At 38.1% G+C, this 20,031-nt stretch overlaps 3 protein-coding genes across 7 annotated transcripts; 2 read left to right on the top strand and 1 right to left on the bottom strand.

Annotated features, from left to right (window-relative positions):
- The first annotated feature begins 1,291 nt into the window (after positions 1-1,291).
- sco2 (synthesis of cytochrome C oxidase 2) lies at positions 1,292-3,183 on the top strand. Its single transcript, XM_027023023.3, has 2 exons — positions 1,292-1,541; positions 1,935-3,183. Exon 2 carries the CDS (start codon positions 1,956-1,958, stop codon positions 2,877-2,879), a length of 924 nt encoding a protein of 307 aa, XP_026878824.3. The 5' UTR covers positions 1,292-1,541; positions 1,935-1,955; the 3' UTR covers positions 2,880-3,183.
- A 549-nt stretch (positions 3,184-3,732) lies between these two features.
- On the bottom strand, positions 3,733-12,804 carry ncaph2 (non-SMC condensin II complex, subunit H2). Of its 4 annotated transcripts, XM_081712592.1 has the most exons (20): positions 12,697-12,804; positions 11,647-11,770; positions 11,149-11,250; positions 10,852-10,913; positions 10,689-10,767; positions 9,983-10,045; positions 9,544-9,623; positions 9,061-9,173; positions 8,739-8,899; positions 8,335-8,409; positions 7,925-7,994; positions 7,285-7,386; positions 6,900-6,944; positions 6,742-6,812; positions 5,912-6,008; positions 5,527-5,616; positions 5,380-5,429; positions 5,178-5,279; positions 4,645-4,794; positions 3,733-4,225 (listed from the first exon to the last, which is right to left on the bottom strand). In XM_081712592.1, exons 2-20 carry the CDS (start codon positions 11,752-11,754, stop codon positions 4,082-4,084), a joined length of 1,764 nt encoding a protein of 587 aa, XP_081568718.1. In that variant the 5' UTR covers positions 11,755-11,770; positions 12,697-12,804; the 3' UTR covers positions 3,733-4,081. The 4 variants fall into 4 exon arrangements, with proteins under 4 accessions (XP_081568718.1, XP_081568717.1, XP_081568716.1 ...); XM_081712591.1 differs by having other exon boundaries at positions 7,925-7,991; positions 11,647-12,780; XM_081712590.1 differs by having other exon boundaries at positions 11,647-12,780.
- Positions 12,805-14,694: 1,890 nt separating this feature from the next.
- socs2 (suppressor of cytokine signaling 2) lies at positions 14,695-18,817 on the top strand. Of its 2 annotated transcripts, none has more exons than XM_081712594.1 (3): positions 14,695-15,249; positions 15,859-16,128; positions 17,354-18,817. In XM_081712594.1, the coding sequence occupies exons 2-3, from the start codon at positions 16,002-16,004 to the stop codon at positions 17,818-17,820; spliced, it is 594 nt and encodes a 197-aa protein (XP_081568720.1). In that variant the 5' UTR covers positions 14,695-15,249; positions 15,859-16,001; the 3' UTR covers positions 17,821-18,817. The 2 variants fall into 2 exon arrangements, with proteins under 2 accessions (XP_081568720.1, XP_026878818.2); XM_027023017.3 differs by having other exon boundaries at positions 15,886-16,128.
- Positions 18,818-20,031: the final 1,214 nt, after the last annotated feature.

Here is a 20,031-nt window from a genome sequence, read left to right on the forward strand (position 1 = left end):
TTTTTTTTTATTTTTAAAATGTATTGAATTTTTTTTTAATGTTTATCAAATGTGTCATTTGTTTAATACATTTTAAAATGTTACATTTCAAGCCTTAATGTTGTATGAAGTATTTATATAGTTACATTTGCATAGACTTTTTACAGATTTAGCTTCTTCATAACTTCTGAATTGTCAAAGTTATTGTGTAAATGTTGTCAGTCAGGTTTGAAAGTAAGATTTTCAAGCATATTAGAATAAACTAAAAGGAAAATGAATAAACTTCACTAAATGCTTCATTTAATTCCATATAACCCAACAATGACCCACGTGTGTGCTGTTTAATGTAAAGATAATAACCTTATGAAAAATAGCTTCTGATAAATTTATTTTTGCACAATCACTTGTTTACTTGGGGACCAATAAAGTATAAAAGTGCTACTAATTCATTGCAAGTTATTCCCTTCATATAGCCATAACAACGGTTGACTAGGGTGCATGAAAAAATTGGAAAAATATATTTGAAATATATATTTAATAGTACATCACGCTGATATGGCCTAATAAGTAACAAAATATAAAACTAAAACAATCTCTAAACAATACACTCTAATGCTGAAATGACCCTCAGTATGGCTCTACGCAAGTTTTAAAGATAAATAACCCGTAACTAACCGCTAAGTTTCCCGCCAAATATTTATTTCTAAATCCCAGTATCTGCGCGAGAGTTTGCTGTAGTCACACTGCCTCCTAGTGGGAAACACACACCTCAGCCCGCAAGGTCTTATTTTTAAAAAATTTTAATTTCATTTTATAGTTTAGCCTTAGTCAACCAATGTGTTCTCATCATACGTATTAATTACTGATTTCCAACTTTGGGCTCATCATGTCATAACACATTTAGCATATTACTGGTTTGACATCTCTTTTCAGGTGTGAAAAATGGATAAATGTCCCATGTATGGAGTAACCGGTAGTCGCAATGTCACTTTAAATTTATTTTATATTTATTTAAAAAGCAAAACAAAACAATTTGTGTCAATTTGTGTTTTATATTTGTGGTATATAAAACTAGCGTTTAGATTAAAAGACCAACATTTCGTAGCACTGAGATTTTAAGGTAAAGCACAGAATAGATCTTATTTGCATACATTTGTTTTAGACTAAAACAAAGTATTTAACTAAAAGCAATCTCACTGGCCAACGTATTTAGAATAAATTCCCTCCCGTTGGAATGTTTCCATCCTGCAAGTAATTGGCATTGTACCGAATCTGCCAATGAGTATACCTAACATTTTTAAGAGACACTGTTACTGTCAGGTTAAATTTGCTATTGTTTTACAATATATTTCCTATAATTATATATACATTATGAATAATTTATTCAATGATTATTAAAAGTACTATGCAAATCGTATCGTATACTACGGATACTATAATAGATGGTGTTTTTCTAGATCGTAACCTGCTGTTTCTAATCTAAAACTGCGTTTACTTATTACTCGCTTGTTAGCTGATGTTCCTTAGCTAGCTAGCTACCTACAGAGGACTACGGGCAACAAGTAAGGAATACACGTTTCACGTTATACTTTTCTGATTATACAGAAATGACAAACCGTTGAACGGGTCTTAGTAGCCGATGTGGTGCGCGAAGATCTAGCATGTGGGTGACTGCAGCCATATAGCGCTAGATTAGCTAATCAAGGTTACATGTGTTGACAGTTGGACCCTTTAACGTTAACTGTCCATCCTGTAAACGTTTGTGTAGTTGGTTTTATAGATCTGTATGTATCCGATACATCTGTTATAATAAAACAAATAATTTGTTAATTATTATATAATTGTTTTATATCTTTCGTTAATGGCCAGTTTAATCTGTTTAGAGGGTCAGACGAGCTGTCTTGGTTATTCCAAATCTTTTGTCTTCTGGTCATCTCTTTTACATTTTCCTGTAGCTGTACTGGCCGAACGTGACGATGCTTGGTTTAAGACGTCTTGCTACTTATGTAACATCGTGGAGTGTTTTTAGGTCAACTCTCCAAATCAGCAGCGGCGGACACGCTCATGTCCTACTACCTCAGATACTAAGGGCATACAGCTCCTGCTTACAAGTACAAAGGCCAAGCAGGTATCAGACACATATTAGGAGTTGTAGTCGTGAGGGATCTCTTCTGTGCTGCCTCCATCCTTGTGAGCAGCACCAAGCCACCTACTCCCAAGGCTCCTATCAACCCCCAAAACCTGGCTCCTCAGCCAAGATCAAGCTACGCACACGGTTGGCTGTAACTCTGATAATTGGAGGTGGGATTGTCGGCACCTGGTGGTACGTGCACCATGAGAAGGACCAGAAACTGCAGGCTCAGCGGCTGGAGCAGTTGAGTAAGGTGGCTGTGGGCCAGGGTGACTTCTCCCTCCTGGACCACACCGGCCGGCGCAGGACCAAAAAAGACTTTCTGGGTAGTTGGGTACTTATGTACTTCGGCTTCACGCACTGTCCAGACATCTGTCCTGAGGAGCTGGAAAAGGTGAGCAGCGTAGTGGATCTGCTGGACAAGGATGCTGGCCTGCCCCTTGTGCAGCCACTTTTTATTACCGTTGATGCTGAAAGAGACGACGTGACTGCTATGGCGAAGTATGTTAGTGATTTTCACCCACGCCTGCTCGGAATGACTGGAACGCCTGAAGAAGTGAAAGAGGTGGGCCAGGCGTATAGGGTTTATGCCAGTGCGGGGCCCAAGGATGAAGATGGGGACTATATTGTGGACCACACCATCCTTATATACCTCATTAACCCAGACGGACTTTTCCTGGACTATTATAACCGAACAAAGAATGCCACACAGATTGCTCAAAGTATTCGTAAACACATGAAGAATTATGTTAAGTTGTTCCCTGATTAAGGTTGCATGTCAGAATCTCATAAAAAGATTTGATTATAGTAATCTTCAGCAGCTACCGTTTTTTCAGAAAAAAAAGTGCAAGACAGGCATGGCTTCAAGTACAGACTTCATAATTACAATATATTAAAACTCTTATTCAGTGCTGCATTGGTCTAATATCTTGGAGCCAAAATAACATAAGCAGTTGTCTCTACATCTATAATGGGGAAAAGGGTAATCTATATATTTCATTACTGGGACTGTCTTTGATGCACTTAAAATAGTGCAATAATTTTATAAATAAACTTGGACCGGGTTGATTGTACAGTGTGTTCTTAAAGATCCTTGCATTCAATATTTCTTACTGCATGCAGTTGAAAAGCAGTTTACTGAAGATTTCTGAACTCAATCACTTCAAACCTTGTTGCTAGTGATTTAACCCTGGGAAAACTCATTAACATGTTCATGTCCACTAGTTGCTGCAGTACCAGCAATTGTGAATTGTGAGTGTGCTCATGCATGAGCACAGCTCCTCCCTGACAACATCATATAACATGTCTGTTAAGTGGTAGATATATAGTGACATAGCCAACAGCAGGTCATGGCGACTTGCTCATTAGTTGTGGTTTTGAACTCACCTTTGGTAGACCTAAAAAGAGGTGCAGTGTTAGGCTGTGTCTGCAACAGCAGAATAGAGCAAAAGCTAATATAGAGATGTAATAAATAGAGATTAACAAAGGAAAATAATATTCTAGAATTAGTTATTCTATATCTTGATTATAAATTGGTTGTTTACAGAGATAATTTCCCAAGGAATGTGATTCTTTAGTAATTTATCCCTTGATAATTTTCACATGATAATAAATTCACTGCATCAGGGGCCAGTGATTTATTTCTGTACTTGGGTACACTATTTTTGTAAGAATTTAAAATGTATAGTACAGGCAAGACATGTAATACATAGAATTTCACTATATTAAAAACATACATACAGGACCCTTTTCCGTTTGCACTTATTGGTATTAGACTTTCCACTACACCAATAGTGTAACAAACTCTACTATTAGCTTAACAGATGTGTACAAAAATCAGCCACAAAAATCCTCGTCTGATCTAGAAGACCATGTAGATGCTGTGCCTTTCTTCGGTATTTAATAATTTCCCACTGAAGTACATTTGGTGGTCCAAGATGAAGGCTGTGTGTTATGCAGCAGAGGTATGGGTCAAGGCAGATCATGGTCTGAGGGGGCGTTGTAGGTCTTGAGCCGTTCATGTGCTCTTTGTTTGCTCAATAGCGTCAGCTCCATGGTGTCTACGCTTTCCTCAAGCCCGGTTGTCTTTTCAATCTCTACTGTGTAGTCATTGGCCTGAAGCAGATACTGGCTGTTAATTTACAAACATTAAATTTTTTTTAAATCAATCAAATCAATCAATCACAGTCTTTTTTAAATAAGAGGGCTTTAAAAAAAAATTCCAACATGACCAATTGCATGACTGACTTGACCGTTAGAACTGCATGCAATAAGGGAAGACATGCCTCCAGCTTCCTCAGCTTTGCAGCAAACCAATGGTAGGTTAATGTGCCTAAATAATTAAACTCATACAAACTCCCCTATAATATTTTGAGGCTGAACATTATTGCAGAAGATACATCTCATTCCTGCAGTGTGTGCATGAATCTATATGAAAAGATTTCATTGTTATTTTATTGTAACCATGAACCTCTTGCAGTGGTTATTTACGATGAGTGTATAATTTCCCAACAATTGCTGGTGTGTGTACTAACCAGCTGAAGAGAAGCAAGCATGTATCTGCAGGCTTCCGTGTTCTCCATGCCCTTCACAAGGGAGGCAAACGACCGCTTTACCCCAACAGTGCTGAGCGCATGGACAATCCTGTCCCCATAGTCGTGGATGTCAAAAGCCACACAGTCCTCCTGGACAGTACAGAGTTATACCTGGTTCAACAGCTAAGTACCTTCAAATGCAAACACAAACTGAAAAAACAACTATTTTAATTCTGTACACTTGTGAGAAAATGTGGGAAAGATTTTTGTATACTTGACTAAACATGTTCATTTGTTTTCAAGGACATTGATGAACCTTAAACAGTAAAATCATTGCTTTAACAGACTATTATTTATGGATGGTAATAGATAGAACATTTTGTACTATGAGCACACAGACATACATCAGCAGTGATGGTGTGTACACCCTGTCCTGTTCTGTGACCGTCCCCTTTGTGCAAACTACAGCAACGCTATGCTAGGAACTCCATGTTCCCCTGGAGAGGTCAGACTGCAGCTGTGCACATCATTACCTGAGCCAAGAGCAGAGGGTTGATCTCGTCCTCCCACTCCCTCACGCGGCGTGACAATGCTGTCTCCTGAGCGTACTTCTGTGAATTGGCTAGGAACAGCTCCTACAGAGGAAATGTTTTCATAATCATTCAAGCACATAGGGTGCATCTACGCTGTGAGAAGCATCATCCTCTCTGGAGGAGTGTGTGATGCTGAGCGTACCACACTCTTCTTGACTAAGTCCTCATAACTGATCCGGCCCATCTGTGAATCTGAGGGGGAGAGAGAGGAATAGAAGAGACAACCCATGCTAAGATCATGGATCTATGCTAAGAGCTTAGATGGTATTTGTTTATAATATATATTTACCATTAAAAATGGGGTCCTGGTCACCAATAACGTTGCCGGACAAGTGATCTTCAAACAAGTTTTCATTTTCATGATCTGAATAATCCTCTCCTGGATTAAACAAATATAATTTATAAATGTATGAAACTCAAACATGGTACATACTCCTCTACCTTCATGGGCAAAAAAAATGTAAAGCTAAACATATCTGCTTTAAAGTAAAGTAATAGGGTCAGTTTACTGACATGGATCAAGCCTAATCTTGGACTAAATTGTAGAGCCAATGTTGAATCACCATCCCAAATTGTTTTTAGTGTAGGTTTAGGCTTGATCTGGGAAGATGTCTTATAAATGTTTTCTGTGTATAAGTATGCATGCATACACAGCCCATGCTTTTTTGTCTTACCATCCAAGTCTGGATGTCGGGCCACCTCATCCTGGTCCTCTTGTTTCTCCGGTTCCAAGTAAGTTCTTTTTAGCACCTCATCAGAAATGTATACACCCTGAAATTAAAAAGATGCCATGTTTGAAGCCCACATGAGCAAGAACTTGCTTCAGATTAGCAAAGTGCACATTCCACTAACACAACAGCACCAACTGATGTTACAAACTTTAACAGTGTTTCAAGCTCAGCTAAAACGTACAGTCTGTTCCCAAAGTCTGTGCACTGCCAGGTTTTCCAATCTGCTTCCACTATATTTACTATTACTCTTAGAATGCTACAGTAGATTTAAAATTATACGGTATAGCAGTTTCTTAGTTTAGCAGTTTGCCATCGAGAGTTTCTAGGGTTCTGGTTCAGCTGACAATGAACACAAACAGGCCTAAAACCTTAAAAGGGAAAGGGACAAATAAAGGGTATGCAAAAAGTAAAAGCAATGAATCCTAGCTACAGTCATGCAACCAAACATCACACAACACTCAAAATGCAGCAAAAGAATGCTCACTCCAGTTAGTGAGACACAAGTTTGTAGTTTTTAGGCTGTGCAGTATAAATTTATTTTTCACTTTTCTTTTAAGCTTTTCATAGGTGAACATTTAGATCTGGGCTTAAATGCACCACATTTATTAAAAACCTCAAAGTGAGAATCCTGATCTGGCATCTGCTGCCTTTGTTTGTATGGCTGCAATAATGAGGACGTAAAAGGCAAAAACTGATCACAGATCAGCACTCTTACTCAATCATTTGATAAATATAGCCCGTGTCTAATAAACTGGCACTATGAGCCAACACACCGTTTTCGTTAGAACCCTCTTGCGTGCCTTCATTTGCTGACTCATCTTGCTCAGATAGATGTAATTGAATTCTACGATAGAAAATGCATTTGTTAATTAGTCGTGCCATAGCCTCTGTGGACAGCAGTTATACACGTCACCTTTTATATGAACATTACCTGGATGAAATGGTCCGTTCTTAAGCTTGCGCTCAGTGTTCTCATCTACAGGAATAGAAAATTGGGAACATTATGACATATTAAGTGTGGACAATACATTAAGTGCTTAGATGCTATGTTCACTCAGCAGGTCCTTGGCAGAGTTTAAAGTGCAAATCTGATCTGTTATTCGTGTCAGTTTTCAGCCTTACTGAATTTTAATTTGTCTGTTTACAGGAACTGTTGGCTTGTGATTGCTTGCTGGAATGCTGTTAAACATTTGTCTTAAATAGACACACGCCTAGCATATGATATCAGTTGGTTATTGGGGTGGGGGGCGGGTTCAGATTTGTGAATCTGAATAAACACAGACAGGACAGACAGACACACAGACACACACACGCACAAGCACTTGTGCACCAGCCCCAGAAGTCCTGTAGTTTGGAGGCGGCTTTCCTCTTCCTCTTGCCTGATTCCTCCAGGCCAGCAGGCACATTGCAGCATTTCCCTGGACAGGAGAAAGAAAAGGCTAACACACCATATTCAAACTGAACAATAGACAGAGTACTGCACACCCACTAGGCACTGTAGTAGAGACATTTAACTTACTCCACCTATCATACAGATGCATTTTACTGTACAGTTACAGACTAAAAGCTCATCCATCTGCTGCCATTTTGTCAACCAGCCTCTACCCCGTTTATCACTGGTTGTTGCTGAGCTGGACCATCTCTGGACCAATGCAGATGGATTATCATTCAGATGGCAGACTATTCTCAGAGCAGCACTGATGCTGTCATGGTAATGACATGGTAGTGGGCTGTTGTAGTACTGCACTGGTCAAAGTCCAACACACAGTGCTACTGGAGTCTTTATACATATCCCGGTCGATGCTGGTTTAAGAGTGGCCTGCCACCTGTGCTTAGATGTTTCTAATAAAGCGGGTGGTGAGTGTATATTAAAAGAAGCACCACTAATATATTCATAGATATTTGAGAGAGGAACACTGCAGTCACTTGACCAGGGTGTCAGTCTTTAGCTCTCACCTGTTTTCAGAGGTTTATCCTCCCCAATATTTTCATACGGGTCAAGCCATTTCCAAGGATCCACAGTCTGCTGAAACATTTAAATTAATTTGTTATTCTCTTAGGCTACTGGTTTAACTTCCTATATAATGTTTGTGTATTACAATTGTTGTCCAGTAGTGTTTAGTTGACATAAGATGCATACAAAACCTGCCCATATGGCTACACCTATATGCCTATAACCATATGCTGCATATAATCTTCTTCTAACCCTAATCAAACATTCTCTTACAAGCCATAAATGTGACAGAGTACATTACCTATAACCCTCTTTTGCATCTATATCATGTAGATTTGAGCTTTTTTTGTTTCAGCCATTGCTGTGTGACTATCAGCCATGTGGTTTTGATGTTACGACCATATCTCTCTACCTGGAGCTGCTTTGGCTGTTCGGCAACTGGTTGCACAGTGGGCCTCAGCCTCAGCATTCGCTTTTCACCGGTGGCCTATGGGGGTTAAAGGGAGTCAAGAATGTAAAATATGTTCCTATCCTCATAAATTACATGATTAAATTATATGCAAATGAGCACAACAAACCCTTTTTAATATTTCAAAGTAACTGCGATGGTTTTATTATTACAATAAAACAGAGCTTCATTATGTTTCATCAGCATGACAGCTAAATAGAGGGTAGTAGTCAATCAACATAATCTTATACCCTGTCATTTAGAAATCTGCCTTTGACAAATGATGTGGGTTTACATCATGGATTTATAGAAATAAATATGAGTATTAAGACACTGCTCCTGCACTGGTAAACTGAATTTTCTGGTACCTGGTGTCTTCTGATATGCTCTTCAGGCTCTAGCTCCATCTCCACACCATTGTCCATGAGGGGAGGAAGCTCCTCAGCACCACTGCCGCCATCATTGTCTTCACCATTCACATCACCAGCACCACCAGCAATAAACTCCATCATGTCCCCTGGACACCAGGCTAAAACACAAACCAAGGCACTTTTCCTTATTAACATTTAGAACTGAAGGGAAGACTTCCGAGACTTCCAAGCACAGCACAGAGTAATGCTAGAGGGACACCAGAGCATACTAAACTAAGGTTACATATTGTATGTGTGTTACAGGTTTGCTGTCCATTACCTGGAGCTTCTTTCTGGAAGGAATTAAGGCCCAGGCGAATAATCCCCAAAGTGTCCAGGGTAAAGTTGTTGATCCGGAAATCTTTACAGCTGCCCAGGACCTCTCCCTTCAGACTAGAACAACCACAAACATGCTTTTCCACAGATGTGAACAACACTCGACTACTAGGTGCCTTTATCCAAAATGTCACTATCTTTTCTTATCTGTACTAATTAAGCTGTAAAGAATGACATGGGTTAGATTACAGAAGTGTAATCTTCTCTTGAATGTATTTTCTTTAAGTGGTAAACAAGAGTCTTCTGATCATGTGCCTTCAGAAGGTGGTGTTGGTGCCCACAGCACACAGATCCTCTCTTCTGCGCCAACAGAAACTAAAATTCATTCTTCCCTATTCTTTGTTACTTCTACTGTTTGACATGCAGAAGGCATAATTATACTCTTCTACCGTGGAGAACCAGTCTGGTTGCTGAATGCAGTGCTTACCTGAGGAGCGGATATTTCTGCTTCTCTTGTGCCTCAGCTGCTATCAGAGATTCAGGAGGGAGTCGCACAATCTTCACTGGCTGAAGGAACACAATTATGTAATGAACAATGCACTAACATGCACACACACCGTATATGTATGCATACGGTACGTATTAGTTATAATCACAATATGCAGAAAAATAATAATCCTAATCTCTGACTTTAGCCAAAGAGACACTTCAAAAACTTAAATATACATGTTTAGTTGAGAAGGCCAACAAAAATGACCTAAACCCATTTTTTTTCCCACATTTTACTAAGCATGTGAAGACAGAAACAAACACACTTCTAAAAGTTTCTAGATAACACCACATGGAATATAACAAGACTAAAGTCCAAGCATATATTAGCAGTTAAGCCACATGGCTGACTATATGTCTAATAAGAGGACACTTACCCCAGATGGATCACTCCTCATATTCAAATTCTGAATGTTGGGTTCCTCTTCCATCAAATCAAACTGCATACAGGCACAGTAAACTCACATTAGTTGCCATTTCGAAACTACAGTCATGCAAAAAGTTGAGACTGACACAAATTTTGGTTTTCACAAAGTTTCCTGCCTTAATTTTTTTTAAATTTCAGATGTTTATATGGTATAGTGAAGTTATACAATTATACAATTATTACAATTATAAACATTTCGTGTTTGTTTTTTTTTAAAAACTTTTTATTGACAAATAGATCCGGTTGGGTACATGGCCAGGAAACTCCACAGATCTCAATCCCATTGAGAACCTGTGGTGAATCCTCAAAAAGAGGGTGGACAAACAAACACAGAAACTGTGATCAACTCTAAGCACTAATTAGGGAAGAATGGGTTGCCATCAGTCTAGATATTGCCCAGAAGCTGATATCCAGCATGCCAAGGCAAATTGCAGAAGGCTTAAAAAAGAAGGCTCAACACTGTAAATATTAAGTCTTTGCTTAAACAGGATGCATTTGTCAATAAAAAGTTAAAAAAAAGAAAAAAATTAAAAAAAAGAAAAAAAACAAAACATGAAATGCTTATAATAATTGTACTTCACTATACTATCTAAACATCTGACAAAAAAACTGGGGCAGTAAACTTTGTGAAAACCAAAATTTGTGTCAGTACATACCTCAAAGTCATCCCTTTCATCATGTGGTGCGAGGTTGTCTGTGACACCGTCTGCTTGCACAGAGCCTTGTTTGTCACGCCTGTGGGAAACAGACTTTTCAGGCTGTAGTATCTGATGACCCTCCAAGCACCTCCTTAAATAATAAGAATTTGCATCCAGTTACCTTCTGGTTTTGTTTGAGATGCAGTCCAAAGTCTGGAACACCAAATTATGTAGCAGTTCGACCTGCAAGTTACACAATTGTTCAAGTGAAGGTAAACACACAGGGAAAGAGAGATATTTTTGGACACACACTATGCCTAGTACAAGACGGAAATGTTTTCAATAAAAAATCCTCAATAGCAATATTACACCTAGACTTAATGTAATATGTGAATTGACAGAGCTAACAATTCCTAGGCCAAATCATCAACTAAACCCTCACATTTGACACGCACCCTTCAACCAAGCCAAAGCTCACCTTTCTTCCATATATGCATGTGGAGCCTTGAATTAAAAGAGCTGCTTCAGCAAAATTCATCATTGTCTTCCCTCCATCAAATGAAATGGTCATTTGATCAAGCTGCACAAGACGCACACAACAACAGGACAAAAGTGTCTAACATATCCATGCTGAAATCCAATCCCTGATCACCCAGGAGCTGTTGGATGGCTTAGGTATAACTTATTTAGGCTACTACATATGCATATAGAGACTTGTAAAGCTGCTTGTTTCTGTCAAACCTATGATAATCTTTCTTTTACCCATGAGGGCACTAACATATTGTGGACCTATGATTTCAGCACAAATAACTGTCTTTGAATATTACTGTATAAACATTCAATGTTGATTCATGAATCCAGAGCTAATGTTTTTGTATATCAACATTGGCCTCAAGAACGAAAATAAAGTCGTAAGGTGCTGTCACTAAAATTAAAGAAACTGGTTTCAGTACATGATTGGTTTGTACAAACTCACCTCTTCTAGATACTCTCCAAGCTGGGATGCCAGATCAACATCCCAATTTTTTGTGAGGTCCCGTATGGGTTGTAATAGGTGGGCAAACCTTGCCTCCGCAGAATTCATATTAAACCTGTGAGTTCTAGGAATTAAAATTAAGCTTTGACATTGACCAGTCATCACACTACTATTAGGCAATATTTTATTTTTGTTGATTCAAGTTTTGAATTATATTCGGACATTACAGGGGATAAGTCTGACCGACGAGAAAATATTACAAGGACGCTAGTCATACATCCCAGATTCGTGAGGAGCAGGGAGCTGCACTGTGCACAGCAGCTATGTAGTTCCACATTTATAATCACAATATCGACTATTGCAATACTGTGATTGGAGAAGGCCGCAACATGCAAATGAGCACGTTAACCTACAGATATTTTGTGTGTGTGAGGATATCCTTAATTCACCAATGCCTGTGTTTGATGAAGTCGTGAATGCAAGTATTTTATAAGTCATGTATCAAATATCTATCAAGATCAAATATCTATTTTTGGTTACAAAATTAATTAAATAAAAAATAGAAGCCAATTTTAGTTAATATGTAGTAAAATAAATTAAATATGGTAGCTAGCTATTTATCTATTTGTAACCATCTATCTAGGTATATCGTGTGTCCACTGAGTATTTATTTATCCCACACGTTCCTTAATTCTTTTCCGTAACGCTAAGCTACGTAACCTATCTTAGTTATCTAGTTAGCTAACTAAACTATCTTTATATGGCTACGTTAGCTAGCTAACGCTATAAAGCCAGCTTTTATCAAAAAGAAAATTAAATATTAGCTAGCTAGCATACATAACTTAGCGTTACTTAGTTGTAACACCCAAATCCGACAAAACCACGGTTCTCATTCATCTTCGAGTAGATGCAGTAAGATGGCTAGGATACATTAACTCTAGGTTAGCTATCTTAACTCGTTAGGTTAGCGGTAGCTGCTGCTCTAACAATAGCCAAGGTTATACGAATAACTTCTTCTAAGATAAATAAACAGCTATCTAGCCAACTTACCTGACGTAAAAAAAAACGTAGCTACAATTGTTCGGTTAGGACACTTTCACTTTACAGGAGTCTAACTAGGTGCCGCGTTCATTTTGCGCGCGACAGTGACGTAAGATCATGAAACTGAAAGGACACTGTCGCCGCTCACTGGACTGGAGTTGTTAAAATATGATCCAAACACATTAAATAAATGCATTACCAATAGTCTTTGATTACCGTAATAAACAGCGAATTTGTTGTCAGTGGTACAGATTTGAAAACACACTGTGACAGAAAACATTCAACAATATCGTGCCTAATTGGGTGCCTGCTGTGCTGAGACGGGTAAAGGCAGATGGCAAGATAAACTGAAACATCGTTGCCACAAAGACAGGTAGGTTACAGCGTTCTTAAAAGTTTATTTCAGTACTCAGAAACTTGTTTTAAAATAATCAGAAGTGACGATGAAATCGTCTGCGATCCCAGTTGTGACCAGCAGATCTAGCCATAGGCCTGTCACATATTATTGAGACCTAGTTTGTTACCTCGATGTAGGCGCAGCTTCCCCTGCCAAATAGAAAAACTGGTTTCAGAGCAGTTTATGCGTGCCAGTTCGACAACCCAGGACTTAAAAGCCACACTAGTACGTACAATAAGAAGTAAGAATTTAATGACATGTATAGCATGTCAGCATGCAGGTAACATATTTATGCTATTTACGTATTTAGCTAATGCCCATCCTCTCAAGAAATGTCACATTATTTATAACCTAATATATGTAATACGTTGAACTGCTGCATCTTGCGTAAGACTGGTCTACCGGACGATCATATATGTACAATTGGTTCAGATTTTCATCGGTGGAGCACGTCAAATAAATTCAGAAAATAGCTGCATATTTTAGATGAAATCTGAAGAAAATAACGATGGTAATTTATTCAAGATTAAAGATATACTGCTTTATACTGACTGACTGATAATCTTTTGAACAAACCAGGTTTTGAAACTTTAGTTCATTTTAGATATTGTGAGAGTTTACAACCATGTTTACAAATTGAAAAAGCTAAAGCAACAAATAAATAATACCTGCCAGATGTGTTGTTTTATGACAAGAGAATTTCAACATAGACATTCCTTTCAGAACCCGAATTATAAGGCATAAAGCATGCATGTGATATTGTTTTGATGCTGCCAAGCGATCGTCTACATTTTTAAGGTGGTACACGTGATGTATCCAAAAGGTCAGCTGGTCTTTATAAAAATTCATTGGCAAAATGGGGGTCTTTCGACAACAATAAAGTATATTTTAATATAAATTAAGTTCTAAGAGGGAAATAAGGACCACAGAAAGGCTAAAAAAGGCAAAGTGATAGGCCTAGTTATTGGTTTAGGTTTGTTGTTTTGTTTTGAATCAGAAGACAAAATTCCATTGCTTTGACTCCTTGACACTCAATAGCGAAGAATCCTACTTGGATGCATACAATTCCAGCATTTTTAAAGGCTTAATACAAATCATTATTTTCATTTACATCATCAACAACAACAATGATTATAATTTTTAAAATAGTATTTTTTCTACACTTACTGCTTACATTTGTTGGCTGTGTTGGCCCGCTTTTATTTGACAATCAAATGGCGCTATTACTGTTTTTTAATATGTGTAGCATGTGTCCTTATACATTTAATACATTTATTAAATTCATTTGGATTAAGATACACTTCTGAAGCAAGTTAAAAAGCCTCTAAATGCCAGCGAGTATTCTTGTAAGGAATTGCCGTTGTGATTTGTAGGCTAATTCGCTTTGTATAAGAGGAAACGATGAAAGAAAAAATATAACCCATACATGCAAATGCTGTAGTCATAAAAAGTATTTATTTCATGGTAGTGCACATTGTTTTTAATGAACTAAATAGTTTGTCCAAATAAGCTGGACAGGTGGGAAATGACCCTGTTAACCTGGGACAAAAAATTGTTTGGCACCACCTTAAAAAAATCTTCGCGCTTTTGTCCACGTGACACGATTCCTGGAAAGTTCTTGGAAATTGTTCTTTTGTGTACGACAATGTTAAATGGCGATTAGGTTGTTAACAACAAACACCAAAGAAAGACGTAGAGGTCCTGACAGATTCAGAGCTTAACAGAATGCATATTCTTTTTCTGTTGGATATTTGGTTCTGCATTACGGCGGGCATAGTTTTTATCTTCTGCGACAAGCGACACCGGTTTGACAACAGTTTCTTGGGCGCACAGGCGATAGCGACCAACTAGCACACCTCCAAAGAGCTTGACACGACAATTTGGTTGTAGATGCTGAGACGAAAAAAGATCTAGTAGCGTTTAGTTTTCTTTCGGTTTGTCATTTGAATAGTACGGTGTTGGCCAAAAACCACGAATAGTACGGGAAACAGGCAGTCTATTTTACTACGAGTTTGAATTGACATGTCAAGGTGCAACGAATTTAGTGGTAACGATGAGGTCATTGGTTGTAGCAGCTAGCTAGGTGCCCAAGTATCATGTTGAGATTTAATATATGTAAAATGAAAGTCACTGGAGTAGTTTGTTCATTTGCAGAAAGACAAGGGGTAAGTTAACCTAATTGTTTTTAATTTCTGTTGTAGCCTATATAACCTACTGGTGAATGTCCTGTAGCGTTGCCCCGGTTCATTTAGCCAGCCAGCCAGCTAGCTATTTGTATCAATGTCAAGAATAGTTTTGTCTGTTAAGGTAGGCTATCTTGTATAGTTTTGTAATTTAATTGAAATCGTCGCTTGAAGACAGGATATGTCAAAACATCAGCATACATTTGTTGAAAGACCGGATAAACGCACACATACATTAGAATTAAATAGTCTGTAAAAACAAAAAGCCCTGTTATTTGAAACTATCACCAATTACCAGTAAAGATTGGTAATACTTCGTGTATTTTCCTAGTAGATATACAACCAGTTCGAAGAAGACTCACCAATCGTCTCATTTATTGTAATTCTCATTGCTCTCAATGCACACCGAGCTTCACGTGCGACAAAAATGAATGCACGTCTTGTTAGACAGCCGATGCTATTGTTATTTGCAATAGCTTATAAAAATCACGATTACGCTCTATAGAAGACAAGCAGTGCATTTTTAAAGCACATTTGGTTTGACTTGCTTATATGTAATATATTGCTCTTGATTTCACCTCTTTAACACAGACACTTGACGACTTTATTTATTTTTAGATCAGCGCGTTCATTCATAAATCCAGTAAAGCTGAGTGGATACTGTAGAAGTCTTTGACCGCTCATCTTTGAAGGACTTTTGCACACACTGATTGGATGCGTACTGGGGTTCTCCAATGACCTGTCACTCCTCCGATTCTACGGAAACCATCGAAAATGACAGGAGAGCAGAGGCAGAAACCCGAGTCGCACAGTCCGAAATGGGACGAATCGCCGCAGCCATGAGAGACCTCAAAAATACTGGTAGGTCTAATGAGGTTTATGCTTATTTACATTTGCATGACTATATCACATTTATTTATTACTTGGGCTTTTCGTTGCCTTTCTTCGTAAACCTATGTTACAAAATTTTATGTTGCATAGTATTTACTGCTCCTCGAGGGAAATGGGGATAATAAACACAAAAATTAAACATGAATAACCACAGTTGGTTACAGTCATTCTGGAAACATGGTTAAAGTGTGGTTAAAATGGTCGTTTGCTTAATTTTAATCGTAAAGATAAAACGTAAAATAAACATTGAATTTAATGTATCAGTTTCGTGTTTCCGGTAGGCAAACGTTATGCTTTAAAATGAAAATCGTTAATTTTTTTCTTCTAGTTATTTTTTAAAATCATTTTGTGTTTATGATTAAGTTGAGTGTACTGTCTGAATCTATTCAGTCTCGCTGGTTCAATTTTGTGGTAATATATCCCTTTCTTTTATTTGCTGCAATAACCATGAACCAAAAAACTGATTGAAATAACACACCTGTACTTGTTAATAAGATTAAGGTTTTTATTTTTAAAACTTTGGCAATAAACTTTTAATTGCTTATCTGTAATTTTCTTTGATAGCTTATCGTTTTTATTCAGCAGGGTGTGTCCCACACATGGTGTCCAGCCCACTTTTGTGTGTGTGTGTGTGTATGTATGTATGTATGTATGTATGTATGTATGTATGTATGTGTGTGTGTATGTATGTATGTATGTGAGATATATATATATATATATATATATATATATATATATATATATATATATATATATATATATATATATATATATATAATTTGTAGTTTAGCTAGGTTAGGCTCAGTGGAGTAATATAAACTGGAGTAATGGGCTTGTATAAAGAAGAATGCGGAGGTTTTTTTTTTCCCTCTTTTGGCTGTACTGTGTGGTGCAGGGCGGGGAGCTGTGAGTTGCACTACTGTGAATGCAGAGTGCTCAGCGCAGCAGAACCTGTAGCAGCACATCTGGAAAGACATTGCCTTATAAAGCGACTGAGGTTCATGCGTAGCAACAATGACCTTTTCTCTCTGAATAAAAAACAGCAATACAGTAACACAAATATAACAATTGCATAAAATTATAATTCTATAACTATTGATGTACAGCAGGATTGAGTATTGTACATGGGCACACATCATGGAAGCTGATATGTGTGACCACATGGATTTCTTTGTTCTTATTTCCTGGGTGGCAGGCTGGTACTGGGGCCGCCTGACAGCCAATGAAGCCAAAGAGATCCTTCAGGATGCATCAGAAGGTACATTCCTGGTCCGTGATAGCACCCAGAGAGACTACCTCTTCACCATCTCTGCCATGACATCGGCTGGGCCCACCAACCTGCGCATAGAGTACAAGGAAGGCAAGTTCAAGCTGGACTCTGTGGTACTGGTCAAGCCCAAACTTAAGCAGTTTGACAGTGTGGTCCACCTGGTGGAGCATTATGTTCAGCTGTCCAGGACTTCCTGTAAGGGTGGGACCGCTCCACTGGCCCCATCCAATGGCACAGTGCAGCTCCTTCTGACAACTCCTGTGTACACAGCTATACCTTCTCTTCAGCACTTGTGTCGCATTGCCATCAATAAAACTACACGACAGGTACAAGAGCTCCCACTTCCTAATAGACTGAAGGACTACTTGACCGACTACACCTACAATGTATAGAGGCTAAAGAACTATGAATACAATACTCACCAAAATATTGTGCACTACCCAACCTACAGTGAAGGGCCATAAAAGACACTATGGACTTGAGATGTTCAACTCAACCCAAGGTATCTTTTGTCAGGGCGTGAGAACTACAGAAGAATGCTGAGGGTCTTAGAAAAAAGGCCCGCAGACATTCTACAGTCTTGGCCTGTTGAGTTTGTGTTTTATGTGTCGGATACACTGGTCTACACAGACTGCTGTAAGAACACTACCGAAACAAGTTTTCTTGAGGAGTGCACTTCTTCTGATGCATCAAGCTTCGGAGATGCTTCGTTTCCTGTAATTAAATGTGTTTGTGATGCATCAGTACTGTATAGATTCCCAGGTTTTTTGTTTCTGTGTGCACAGTTTCTCTCCAAATTTAATAATGACTGATGATTATAATGTCTGCTACTTATAATACCCTTAAAAGATAATGGATAATAATATTCTTTTATCTTTGGCTGATTTTTACTGTCACTATGTGAAACTGTCTGGTGGCACAGGGAGATTTCCAGTATGGCCCTTCTGAGTTTGATCAGGTTTTTATTGATTTCATTGGTCTCTTCACATTCTGTCAGAAGAAATTGCCCTTTTATGTTGATTTGTTACAACCTATCACCATAACCATTGTCAGTAAAACAATAGTTGAAATCAGCATAAAATGGCAACTTCTACTTCTTGTGTTAGGATTCCCTAGGATATTTTCAACTGGGTTTCTAGGAAGAGTTCTTAATGGAAGGCTGTGTTTCTCTAGGGATGGAGTCATTCATAAGTACATCACATCACTTGGTCTACTGTTTAGCCTCTCAGTCACATCAGTGTTGAAGAATTCAACCAACCTATGTGAGAATTGTATACAGTGGTGCTCAATTAACAGTAAATGTTCTTTAATAAAGGAAAATCTATTTAGTTCCATAAGTGCTACACATGAATTATTTTTTTCCAAATGTATTAAATTATTTTTTGGTAATGTAGCATTTATTTTCTCTGAACATCTGTTCTATGGGTGTGTGTTTGAGAGAAATTCAGTAATTGTTTAATTTTCAATAATTGAAGAATAGTACATTCAAAAAACCCTGTTAACAGATCCATGTCATTGGGTTCTAGTCATTGGGTTTAGTCCAAGGCCTGTTGCAAATCGCTTTTAATGTCACAATTGGTTTTATAGATGATAAAGCTGTTCTACATGTTTCCATCCCCACTGTAACACAAACACCACGTGCACTTAAAGTGTCTGAGAATATTATTCACTAGGGCTCATGTGTAGAGATTGAATGCCAAATAACTAAGCAAACTTGTATTTGTTTTCAGAATGGGATCCAGCAAATTTCATATTTCATGTAATTTGCTACACTATGATTTTTGTATGCTTGTTTCCCTGGTGGAGTGTGCTTGTAGTGCTGTGTAATACCTGTTTTTCACTTGTATATCCTTTCCACTTTTCCTTGCTGCTCTGTTTGGACTCTTGGGATCCTGGTTTGTTAACTAGAAAGTCTGAATTGCATCTATATTTTCCTTTGAATTTCAATGTATGTGTGTGTGTGTGTTGTCTGTAAGATTGAAGACCTGGTTTACATGTCTGAAAATCTGCAAGGTGCTAACCTTTAAACAATTGAATTATCAAATATTTGTAACCAAAGGCTTCTCTTTTATGAATACCTATCTGCAAAATACAGAATTCTATGTAAAATCATATAGAATTCCTGGTTCATGATTTTCTATTTGCAGTTGTTTGCTTGGGCTGCAAGTAGCTGCTGTGCCACAGGTTATGCTTAAGAAATGGTGGTGTCCTTGTCAGAGTTAAAAGGAGGGGCTCCCAGGTGCATGTTCTCACAAGGTTATTCAACCCTCATTAAAGCAAATAGGATGTAATTAGCCTCATAAGTTGTCCCTTAGACTGAACTGACGGCATTCAAATTCAAACTTGGTTGTGCGTGATTAAGGATAGGGAATTTCAGGAAGCCCTCCCAGGTCAAGTTGGTGTGAGCGATGTAGACTTGTTCATAGTCCCTTTCATTCTTCCTTCTGTGTTTTCCCTCACACACCCTCACCAATTCTACAACCTGGTACATTTTCCAGGGATTCACATAACATGTCACACTGGGTCAGTTGTGGTCTTAACAGCTCAGAAAGCTATATGTAAATTTGAAAAGATAGATTATCTTTATAATTGATTTCTCACTT

Source organism: Electrophorus electricus, chromosome 4, assembly GCF_041902795.1.
Source record: "Electrophorus electricus isolate QZ-2024a chromosome 4, ASM4190279v1, whole genome shotgun sequence".
NCBI lineage: Eukaryota > Metazoa > Chordata > Actinopteri > Gymnotiformes > Gymnotidae > Electrophorus > Electrophorus electricus.

What these genes read in the sequence shown, in the direction of transcription:
- sco2 (XM_027023023.3), top strand. Translation starts at nt 1,956, where the DNA reads ATGCTTGGTTTAAGACGTCTTGCTACTTATGTAACATCGTGGAGTGTT.
- socs2 (XM_081712594.1), top strand. Translation starts at nt 16,002, where the DNA reads ATGACCTGTCACTCCTCCGATTCTACGGAAACCATCGAAAATGACAGG. An exon ending in GAGAGACCTCAAAAATACTG is followed by an intron (nt 16,129 to 17,353) that starts GTAGGTCTAATG and finishes CCTGGGTGGCAG; the next exon opens with GCTGGTACTGGGGCCGCCTG.
- ncaph2 (XM_081712590.1), bottom strand. Translation starts at nt 11,808, where the DNA reads ATGACTGGTCAATGTCAAAGCTTAATTTTAATTCCTAGAACTCACAGG. An exon ending in TTGGAGAGTATCTAGAAGAG is followed by an intron (nt 11,251 to 11,646) that starts GTGAGTTTGTAC and finishes CGTCTTGTGCAG; the next exon opens with CTTGATCAAATGACCATTTC. An exon ending in CATGCATATATGGAAGAAAG is followed by an intron (nt 10,914 to 11,148) that starts GTGAGCTTTGGC and finishes TGTAACTTGCAG; the next exon opens with GTCGAACTGCTACATAATTT.